This window comes from Cephus cinctus, unplaced genomic scaffold (assembly GCF_000341935.2).
Source record: "Cephus cinctus unplaced genomic scaffold, Ccin1 Ccin1_scaffold0080, whole genome shotgun sequence".
In the NCBI taxonomy this organism is placed as follows: Eukaryota; Metazoa; Arthropoda; class Insecta; order Hymenoptera; family Cephidae; genus Cephus; species Cephus cinctus.
This window is the reverse complement of record NW_014332821.1, coordinates 439,010-450,050: the sequence shown is the minus strand read 5'-3', so window position 1 is coordinate 450,050 and position 11,041 is coordinate 439,010. Positions and strand designations below refer to the sequence as shown.

Here is an 11,041-nt window from a genome sequence, read left to right as displayed (position 1 = left end):
CTGGCAATCTCTCTACTCATCTCTAGTAATATCATCGGGTTTAGTATAATTTTGCAATTTTTAAAATAACGATAGCGACAGCACAATTGTAATTCATAATAAAGAAGATCGGGATTTATCAAATATGTTGGACTAAGTTTCAAAAAAATAGTGAAATCCCGGGCTAAACCTTTTTCGATGTAACTAAAGGCGCTAAATATTAGATTTTCTTACTAGTTAAGAGTATATTTGAAAGATTTTTGGCACAGCCTGCCAAGTAGTACTCGATAAGATATGTTTCAGTGATAACAATGATTGTACAGAAGGTGATTAATATGCCAAATGTTTCATACTATATTAAAATTAAAAACTACGTACATTTATATCGATTGATAGTTTACGAATGTCATGTAAGTCATGTAGAACGGCAGTTAATTAATTTCACGGTATGCATGAAATACAGAATATGTTTGTTCTTGTTACTTACACTTTCTGCACTTTTTGAAAAGTGCAGAAAATGTAGGTACTTCACGAGAACGGACCTAAAGTAGTTCCCTAGGGACTCTTTGGCTTTCTAGGATCCCTAGATAGCGATATGCGGATTGCATGCTATCGAAACACAATCTGTGGCTACGTTTTCACCGGAGTCGAACGAAAGTTGAAATACATGGTTTGTATATCTATAGTACATATAGTATAGTATCCATACTCTATAGATATACAACACATATTTTATCTCAGCTCGATTCCAGTGGAAACGTAGCCTGTGCAGCCTGTGACATACTTGGGACTGCTTAGGACACATTTGCAGTCGTTTCTTAGTTCCGGAGAACAACGGTAGTATCCATTTGTAGAGCCTTTGACTTTTTGTTTTCGTTAAAAGTGAAAATGTCAGGTCGGTGTCAGTGGCTAGTGAAGCCTCGGCTGACAATTTACTGACACTGTGAGCTCAGTTTCGAATCTTCGATGAGACATGATCTGTTGACTGCCAGGTGGTTGTAATTGTAATCACGACATGGCATCTCGCAGGTGAGACGCGTTTTCTACTTATATAAAAAAAATATAATTATTATAATTCACGGACATTCGGAGAATAGTCCTACTTCTTGTCAATGTCAGAGTGCAGTTCGAGGAAATATGAACGTAAGTTCTAAGTATTTAATCTGATGGTACGACTCACTGTCATTTCTAATTGAAATGAAAAGAAAAATGTAACCTAACGAACCATAAAGATTTTCCTGTTAGAGCTTTTTTCATGTACATATTATTTGTACTGAGAAATACTGACTAGGATATGTAAAACTGAAAATGGATATGCTGTTCTTGATGTGCAGCATATCTTTACTTTTCTAACCACTGTAGCCATTAAATGATCCAACCACACATTAAGTCATGTTTTTAACAACTGCAATCCAACTGTCATATTGTTTAAATTGATATATATATAAAGGATAGAATTATTAAGTATCGTATCTAATAAAGTGTATAACATTTGGACGAATGTGAATAATTCAAGAGTGTAGTCATTATAGTCTACTTGTTAACTGGTACTTTTAAATAATTTCAATTTTATTTTGGTAGTAATTAAGTAGTATATACTATTATCACTTGGCAATTAACTATGGCAAATTTCATACATTACAAGAATATTTTATCGATGCTATGCTATGCTACTTTGTCACAAAAACAGGAATTTTGCTAGACAAAGTATATCAGAAAGAATTATCTTAGGATGGCACAATGAATTATGTAAATATTTTGGATTGTCTTGGTATTGACTTTTATTCAATAATGAGATATGATTTGATTATGGTATAAAGAATTTTGTCATATTGTTAGAATTATGTAAATCTTTAGATGGTATGTTGAGTAGAAATTATATTTGTTAGCTATTCATTTAGAAAGTTATTATATTGTTGATTCCATTCCAAAAATAAGTATTATAAGTAAGCTGTTGCCTCAGTTTCTGTGCAAAGAAGGATATTATAGTACTTTTTGAATCTTCATATATATTTATGATATGATATATATTATATAGCAAACTCATTTTTTGTTATGCAATTTAATTTATTGTAATATTAATTCAGCATATATTATTTATATTTACAGATGGTTCCACCCCAACATATCAGGTTTAGAAGCCGAGCGATTATTAATGGAACGTGGATATGATAGTTCCTTCCTGGCACGCCCTAGCTCCTCCAATCCTGGTGATTTTACATTGTCAGTGAGGTAAGCAACTGCATGTCTTTTTAATTTAAAATTATTTGTCATTACATTAGATTTTATTTGTTTTATGTATTATTTTTCATTTCTATTAGCAAATGTAATTTCAAATTTAATAACAATGATACAACTTCCAGGCGGAATGGAGAAGTGACCCACATTAAGATTCAAAATACAGGAGACTTTTATGATCTATATGGTGGTGAAAAGTTTGCTACATTATCAGAACTTGTTCAGTTCTATATGGAAAATGGTGGACAATTGCGTGAGAAGAATGGTGAAGTGATTGAACTAAAGTATCCTCTGAATTGTGCAGATCCAACAACTGAAAGGTAGACATATTGAATGTGTAAAAGTGAAACAGTTATGGACTACATTAATGCTGTGTAAAATTATTATCATATTTTACGAGACTCTACTTTTCTTTTTGTTATTATGAATTTTCTAATTTTCATACAAATGTCATATGTCGTACAATTTCACGAAGGTGGTTCCATGGCCATTTGTCAGCCAAGGAAGCAGAACGACTGATGTTAGAGCGAGGCAAGAACGGCTCATTTCTCGTTCGTGAATCCCAAAGTAAACCTGGTGATTTCGTGTTGTCCGTACGCACTGACGATCGTGTAACTCACGTCATGATACGATCACAGGTTAATTACAGTTTCTATTATTTGACAAACACAGCAATACATAATTATAAGCGTAGCTTAATTATTATCGATCATGTATTACTTTTTTTTTGTTCTGTTTCAGGATAATAAGTATGATGTTGGAGGCGGTGAAAAGTTCGACAGTCTGAGTGACCTTATAGAGCATTATAAACGTAATCCTATGGTAGAAACGAGTGGGAGTGTCGTTCATTTACGGTGAGTGTCTAACACATTATTTATTATGATTCCCTTCTGTATTTAATTTTGTTAGATCTATCTTGATTTTGCTACATGAATGCTGTATAAAAATAGTATTTCATTGTATCATGATTCAAGTATCAAATATTGTTTAACAGTAAAAATTGAGTTCTATTGAAACATTGTATTTTCATTGTATAAAATTAAATTGAAGCATATTGTATACTTTATAATTTCGCTGGAAATATTCCAGAGCGGTACAAAATTTATTGTAACAAATTAAAATTATGTTAACACTTAGGCAACCGTTTAATGCGACCCGTATAAATGCCAGTGGCATTGAAAGTAGAGTGAGACAACTTCATAAGGAAAATGGTTGTTCAAATGGTTGGTTGTGTTGGAATGGAGCTACAGGCAATGACAGTGTTGGCGCTGGCCGTGGAAAAGGGAAGGCTGGGTTTTGGGAAGAATTTGAATCTTTACAACAACTCGAGTGCCGACATTTGTTTTCACGAAAAGAAGGTCTAAGACCGGAAAATCGGGCGAAGAACCGATACAAAAATATTTTACCTTGTAAGTAATATGTCGACATTGTCGGTATACTTAGAATTACATTAATTAGATTATATAGATTTACTTTATGTAAATGTTATACTGAGTCTAATTTACAAATATTATTCATTTTGCGGATAATATTAATGATCGTATTTTCAGTTGACCATACCAGAGTACGACTATTAGATGTAGATCCCAACGTTCCAGGAGCTGATTATATTAATGCTAATTACATCAGAGTGAGTAACGTAAATTACAATTATAATACCAATGATACTCTCATTGTAGAATAGTATGAAATATATCTGATACATGCAGTTTAATGTGTGGGGTAATAAAAGTTGATTAACAATGACAATTTAGAACAAAGAGGATGATGGATCGGGTTCTATAATTAGTGGTGCCGGAGACACGGGACCATTTAATAAGTGTTATATTGCCACCCAAGGATGTCTCCCTAACACTATACAAGATTTTTGGCATATGGTGTACCAAGAGAATACTCGAGTGATCGTTATGACCACCAAAGAAATGGAAAGAGGAAAGGTTTGTGTGCGAACCACTCATCTAATCAATAATCGAATGATTTTAAAAATCGTGGTATTTATTTTTTAGAATAAATGTGCTCGGTATTGGCCAGAAGAAGGGGAAATTAGTGAATACGGAGAATGGAAAGTACATGCATTAGGGCGTACCTCGACAGCGGATTATACTCTACGTAAATTCCTGTTACAAGGAACAAAGCCAAACTTTCCTGAGCCTAGAAGGATTTTCCATTATCATTTTCAAGTACTCTTGCATATTAGATACATGTCTAATCATAGTTGTATTCCTTATACTCTCATGATGCATTTCTTTATCTGAAGTTTATGCTTACAAAAGTTTATCCATAAAATATTTCTCATATTTAAGTGTTACTTTTTAGATTCTTATTGTTTCATTAATGTTCACTAGATTTAATTAATTCTATCAAAATATAACGCACAATTTTATTAATGAAAAATAACTAATAGGCATGGCCGGATCACGGAGTACCGTCGGACCCCGGATGCGTTTTAAATTTTCTTCATGACGTGAATGCAAGGCAGGAATCGATAGCTGCTGCAATGAGTAATCAAAGTTCTCCCAATGGACCAAAACCTCCATTAGTAGGACCGATTCTTGTACACTGCAGCGCTGGCATTGGGCGCACTGGTACCTTTGTTGTCATTGATATGATCCTAGATCAAATTAAACGACATGGTAATTAGAGCTCAGAACATACAGCAATATCTCATAATGAGCAGCCAATGACAATACTCAGTGTAAACTTAAGGAATACTAATTGTTATTTATTTGTTTACGCTAGGACTCGACTGCGAAATCGATATTCAGCGAACGATTCAAAGGGTACGTTCTCAACGGTCCGGAATGGTACAGACTGAAGCTCAGTACAAGTTCGTGTACCTTGCTGTTCTGCACTACATCGAGACTGTGTCTCAGCGTATGCAAGCTGAGCAGGTAGTGTAAATACTTGATGATTATTTATTTACTAGGAGAAATTGCTATACTAACTATTACAATGTCATTTTGCATTACAGAAATCTTTACAACTGGGCCGGGAGTATACTAACATCCGTTACAAGAGTGAAAGCAGTGCCGTGAGTAGTACTGGAGTAGGTGATACTCCAGCACCGCTTTTAAGTCCTACCAGCCTTCCGACAGCAACAAATTTTACTCTGTCCACCGCAATCGGTGGACTTAGGCCAAAATAAATTACGTTCGCGAACGGCTTCGTTCTTGATTTAAATTAGAGACGCAAGAAAGTGACAGCGTCGCTCTTTCACACGCACTTACCGTAGGCCTAAAAGAATTCACCATGGAAACTCGACAAAGGAAAATATTCGAAAATTCGCCATAAATCTAATGTATTCTTCGATTAAACCCATCAGGGATCGTGTACCTACATTATCTGTTGTAATCGATATAACGAGTTGTTCCATGTTGGCAGGAGAGATCAAACCTCTGCCGCTTTATATTTATAATATAAATAAAGTTCGAGAAGTTATATTTGTGGTATGAAACTGACAGTTAAGGCATTCTCGATTTAGTGATTTTTTCGAAAGCTGTGAGTAAAAAAAAAGAAAATGCGGTTATTTTGAATCTCCATTTGACGATTTTAATAAGAAATTTCATTGACGAGCATCTCTCGCAATTGCCGGAGACTCAAGATTTAAAAAGAAAGTAAACTTAATAGGAATAAGTGCTGCTTAACGTTAATCAATAAACGCAAACGTGAAATTATTTGACAAGCGTGAATCAAGTCATGATTTTCTGTCTTTATCAAATTTATGTGCTTGTCAGTTATTTCAATGTTACTATATTCCAAGATGTCAACAATTTAAGTACTATATATGTCACTGTTTTTCTAGTTTCAATGTGCGAAATTATTTCATTGCTTGCGACGTCATATGGTCGTATATTGAAATGGCACTAAGATTCATCCATTGTTAAACTACAGCATGTATTAAACTGTATTTATTGTTTTTTACGTTTACACTTGAAACGATAATAATTTTATTGATTTCCTTGAGAGAATCGTTTTGTGACATTGAAACCTGAAAGATTAGATAATATATCGTAAACACAGTTGCATAGAACAGAATATTGATATGCTTTGTTTTTAGATATTCTACTTTTGTCTTCGATTACCATCTGTTTTCTTTTGATTTATGACTGCAAAACTGCACTGTGGGAACCATGATGCAGTTACGAAAAAAGAAAAATTCTATTTTCTACAGAAATTTCCTTTTGTCCTGCATTCAGCGTTCACATTTACGCTAAAAATAAGAGTTTCGATGATCTTAGTAGAACCGTGACAAATCAAACTTGTACACTTGTTGTTCTTAAGGTCGACGATATTTTGAATACATTATTTTGAAATACTATATGTTACGTTAAATAGTGATGAATGCAAATGTGATATTGTTTTTTTTTTCATATTTGATTTTTATTAAGTGTTAATACAGTATCATATAACATCAATGGATTCGTATTAGCAAGCGAATGATTTTACCTCATTCGTAAACATGACTTATAAATGACGAACGAATATCGACTGAATGCCCCTTAGCGTTTCACTATTATTGTTAAATGTGTATTCCATGTTTCATCATAAGCACAAAAATAATGCAATAGTCATGTTTCTTCATTGGTTTATTTAACAAATGAATAAAATCCAACGCTGCGATAGTTGACTAACATACGTATGATCACTGTTAATAGAAAAAAAATATCAATACAGTTCTTACTGAAAGAAAGCGTTAAACGTACACGGTCACAAATAAATACAGCTAATTAATATTTTATCAATATCCATCGAGTTTTATTGTCCGAATTAAGCACAGTCGAATTCTGAATAACAGCTACTACCTATCAACATGTATGCAGTGTTCGTGTAATATAGTTTTACAACTTACCAGATAATTTTGAACCGTCAAGTGTTTGTTTACTATAATTTTAAGTCCGTAGAAGCATAAATCAAATAATGACAATTTCAGATATTTTAATTATCTGTCAGATCACATAACGCTACGTATGCAGCATGGTTGACTGACTGATTTTAGGATGCACATCTACACATGATAAATGTGCACCCCAAAATAAGACAATAATCAAATTAATTTTTCTATATTTATCGTATGAATTTTCAATAGGAATGTCATTATTACATTCCCTATTATTATGTGGTCAATAAAATATCATAGTTAATCTCCAGTTTAACTTTGAACATTTGACATTTTATACATGTATTATGTAATAAATACCTTGGATGCAGCATTCGACAATCGATCTTAGTCGTTTCTCGCTTCTTATTTCCAAAGCTTAATTATTTCTTGCCTCTCTGCACGTAGCGTTTTTATTTACAGAACGTTTCAATCCAATACACATAGGACAATTAAAGAAATGTAACTTCAATTCTTTTGCATCTGTTCTTAATTTGGTAATTGATAAAAAACTGCTCCATTAAGAGGTAGTATCTATTCGTTATTAGCGACCGGGGATCTATAATAAAAAGTACTCTATCAATTTAGTCATTTTTATTTTTCACTTCTATTGAATTGTATAGTCAAGAATAGATTATTTGCGATATTCGTCATGTGTAAATTTCGTTTTATAATTAATATATTATTTAAGAACAAGTGTAAAATACAAATGATATTATTCGTTTTCATTTCGTTCATAAAATTATAAAGTAGAGTAATGTTCATGATACCTTGTTTTGGCATTATATGTAACGTTAATAATAAGTGATGCGTAAAAAAGAAAGTGACATTAAAACTTTTATTATAATAATGAATAATGATTTAATGAATCAAAACGATTTAATGCAGTAGTGCATTCTTACGATTTTAAGACAACACATTTTTAAGTAGGAATTAAAATGAATTTGTTTTTAACAATTATGGCGATTCTGTTCGACGGAGATTATAGTTTATTCAATGCAGAAGATCTTAAAACACTAATCTTAACCTAAAGCACTGTTTTGGTATATAAAACTGAATATCATTTCACTATTTTGATTTTGTTCTGGAATACTTTCTCGACAGGCTTTACTTCACCAAATCTTGCTTTCCTCTTTTCTATTCTTGCTTCCAGTTCCGCCTAAATATCAAACGAAATAAATGATAAATATCTAAAGGTGTAAAATTATTTACATTATTATTAAAAGTAACAATGTTATCGCTTATTATAACAATATGGAAAATCTCACCTTGTCCATTAATGTTGAAACTGAAGCACCAAATCTTTCTGCTCGCTTTTTCAGTACATCGTATGTTGTATGCTGTAAAGTTCAAATGTATTGATTATAACTGATTCTGATCATTTTACTATACGTTTCAGAATGAATATGAGAAAATATAAATCTAAGAAAAATAAATTTTTTGGATATAATTGCATTTACAAAGGAGAATATAGATAATAATTAATTACATTCTTGTCAATATATTAATAAGCGTGAAAGTAATCTTACCACAGGTGTATTGACAGAAGCAGCTGATTTATTATTCTGATTGTTGGTATTAAATCTAGCTGACCGGGCTTCCTTTTTTGCAGATTCTGAGAGGGGCATGCCAAATTTCTTTGCTCGCATTTCCAATCGCTGTTAAAAAAAATATTTTATAAACGCTTTGTAAATGTATTTTTTTTAAAGAGTCATGATTTACTGCAAGTCTGTAGTTGGCTATTTAAAAATTATAAAATTTTGAACAGTTGGAGGAAATGTCTTTATCATTGTCAATATACCTATAAGTATGACATTCATACCACATTTGCAAAAAATAAGTGGTAACAGTATAAACAAATTGTGATTCCCTAATGTTTGAAGTGAACATAGAGTATATAAAAGAAAAAGGTTTCTTACTTCTTTGACACCAAGTTGGGATAATTTAATAACTTTCTTTTCTGACGCTCCACTCTCTGACTTTTTGGAATCATTTTCATTTTCTTTTTTCTGATCAATTTGAATCTCTTCGATAATAGGATTACGATTTAGAACAATTTTTTTTGGATTTCCTATATTACTGTCTGTTGATAGTTTTCGTTTTTCTGTTATTTCGTGCGAGTCAGGTTTACTAGACAGCTCTTCAATTTCTTCATCCTGCATGAAAATTAAGCAGACTGTTTCAGTTAATAAAACAAATATGTTAAATTTTTGATTCATATTATAAAATAGAATTATTCTTTGGAAAATTAGCATTTGTATAATAAGTGATATGATGATTACCCCAAGCACAGCATCTTCATCTAAGATTTCTTCTGCAGTTTCATCCAACGACAAAGTAGAATCTGTTAAGTAGAATAAAAAAATGTATATATTATTGCAACAACTACATATTTTTAAGATAATCTTATCATTCAAATTCCTACCTCCGTGTATTGCCAACTGAAGTCTTTCTACCAATTCAGTTTTATTTCCTGTTGTTGATAAACCACGACGTTTTAATTCAGCCTTTAAATCTGCAACCTTTACATATTTGGCTTGGTATCATAAGTCATGTTATGAAACGAAGAAGTACATATATAATTGGTACTTTAAAAATTTTCACAAAATCCATAAAAAACTATTAATCAATATCAAATTTGATTGAATTTCGTAATCTTAAAATTTGCAAAGCTGTGCAGTAGATATCTTCTGTTACTGCTATAGTAAAGCGTTTTAATAATAATATAAAATTTTTTCTAATGAATATTAGCTTTGCCATACATTGTTATGTCTTATTCATTTGAATTAATCTTAGAATTCACTTACTACTTTTTTATATAAAGTAGTCTGACATTCTGTTACCGTCCATTGATATTTTACTGATGTAAAATATAATCAATTATTATCAGCAAATGTAATAATTGCAGATATTTATTATCAATGTAATTAGATCAGTATTGTAGTTTTCTTGATTATTAACATCAGTTCTTAATGTCTAATCATAGCTATATAAAAAGTTTTTATAGATATCTATTATCAATTAATCTACACTGTTTCTCGTAGCATATTTTATATACCTACATAGCCTACAATATACAAATTTAATGTTAATAAAATTCAACAAACAACTCATACATATTGATATTTTTCATAAATGTTTTTCATAGCCAATGTTATGTTTATGGATCTACATAATTAAACACACTTCAGCATCACATAAATAAGAAGATAAAGTTATGATTTCCATTCAAATACTAAGTTTCATAAATTACTTTTATAACTTGTAATATTTTGCAATTGTAATATATTCATTTCTAATTATAAAAGTATATTTTTTGTTGGTACTTTGAAATACTGTTTTAAAATTCAAAAACTTGAGTATTAAATATTCAATTAATAAAAAGCAACGCATTTTTTATGTCGTATATTACTACCAATGATAGTGATTTATATGTTTATACTGTTAAAATAAAATTATAGTTTATAGAAAAGTATTGCAATGTTAATCATTTACATCAATTTCAATATTTTATTGCATAATATATAAGTAAATAATGTTCTTTCCCAGAATTGCATAAAAAGTATTGAGACGGCATTTTTCAATTGTCTTAAATTATCATGCCACTGAGCATCAACTGAGGTAATGTACAAATTTAAGGTTAGTATGATCAACTATTTGCCGAACATGTGTAATTCAAACTAAAGTTTACCTTCATCTTTGAGAGTTCTGTTAATCCTTTCTCATACGACGAGTCGGCCATGGCGAGTTTCGTGGTGTAATTAACCTTTTTTTCACAACAGATTTTCTAATTACTTTATCGCGTAAGATACAGTTTAAACACGTTAACAAGACAGCAACTCCATTAAATTTCAGGATAGTTTTCTCATGCGATAGATCGATTGATCACTCTATGCCAACCAATCACAAGGAACTGCAAGGAACTAATTTGTACTGACCCGCACCATG

At 31.4% G+C, this 11,041-nt stretch overlaps 2 protein-coding genes across 4 annotated transcripts; one reads left to right on the top strand and one right to left on the bottom strand.

Moving 5' to 3' along the window:
• The first annotated feature begins 994 nt into the window (after positions 1–994).
• Positions 995–7,439, top strand: LOC107271573 (tyrosine-protein phosphatase corkscrew). 2 transcript variants are annotated; one of them, XM_015747744.2, is made up of 12 exons: positions 995–1,008; positions 2,089–2,211; positions 2,343–2,537; positions 2,693–2,855; positions 2,959–3,071; positions 3,355–3,626; positions 3,768–3,847; positions 3,972–4,154; positions 4,224–4,397; positions 4,622–4,850; positions 4,957–5,108; positions 5,189–7,439. In XM_015747744.2, the coding sequence occupies exons 1-12, from the start codon at positions 995–997 to the stop codon at positions 5,360–5,362; spliced, it is 1,872 nt and encodes a 623-aa protein (XP_015603230.1). In that variant the 3' UTR covers positions 5,363–7,439. The 2 variants fall into 2 exon arrangements, with proteins under 2 accessions (XP_015603230.1, XP_024943966.1); XM_025088198.1 differs by lacking the exon at positions 995–1,008 and adding an exon at positions 1,014–1,122.
• Positions 7,440–8,059: 620 nt separating this feature from the next.
• On the bottom strand, positions 8,060–11,038 carry LOC107271580 (SAP domain-containing ribonucleoprotein). Of its 2 annotated transcripts, XM_015747757.2 has the most exons (7): positions 10,785–11,025; positions 9,519–9,615; positions 9,376–9,437; positions 9,013–9,249; positions 8,623–8,751; positions 8,362–8,433; positions 8,060–8,252 (listed from the first exon to the last, which is right to left on the bottom strand). In XM_015747757.2, the coding sequence occupies exons 1-7, from the start codon at positions 10,833–10,835 to the stop codon at positions 8,154–8,156; spliced, it is 747 nt and encodes a 248-aa protein (XP_015603243.1). In that variant the 5' UTR covers positions 10,836–11,025; the 3' UTR covers positions 8,060–8,153. The 2 variants fall into 2 exon arrangements, with proteins under 2 accessions (XP_015603243.1, XP_024943972.1); XM_025088204.1 differs by lacking the exon at positions 8,623–8,751 and having other exon boundaries at positions 10,785–11,038.
• Positions 11,039–11,041: the final 3 nt, after the last annotated feature.

Excerpts from the sequence above, each read along its gene's own strand:
- LOC107271580 (XM_015747757.2), bottom strand. The coding sequence starts at position 10,835 with ATGGCCGACTCGTCGTATGAGAAAGGATTAACAGAACTCTCAAAGATG. Across the intron at positions 9,616-10,784 it reads CAGAACTCTCAAAGATGAAG|GTTGCAGATTTAAAGGCTGA; the intron begins GTAAACTTTAGT and ends AAATATGTAAAG. Across the intron at positions 9,438-9,518 it reads TCAGTTGGCAATACACGGAG|ATTCTACTTTGTCGTTGGAT; the intron begins GTAGGAATTTGA and ends TCTACTTAACAG.
- LOC107271573 (XM_015747744.2), top strand. Across the intron at positions 2,212-2,342 it reads GATTTTACATTGTCAGTGAG|GCGGAATGGAGAAGTGACCC; the intron begins GTAAGCAACTGC and ends TACAACTTCCAG. Across the intron at positions 3,072-3,354 it reads GGGAGTGTCGTTCATTTACG|GCAACCGTTTAATGCGACCC; the intron begins GTGAGTGTCTAA and ends GTTAACACTTAG.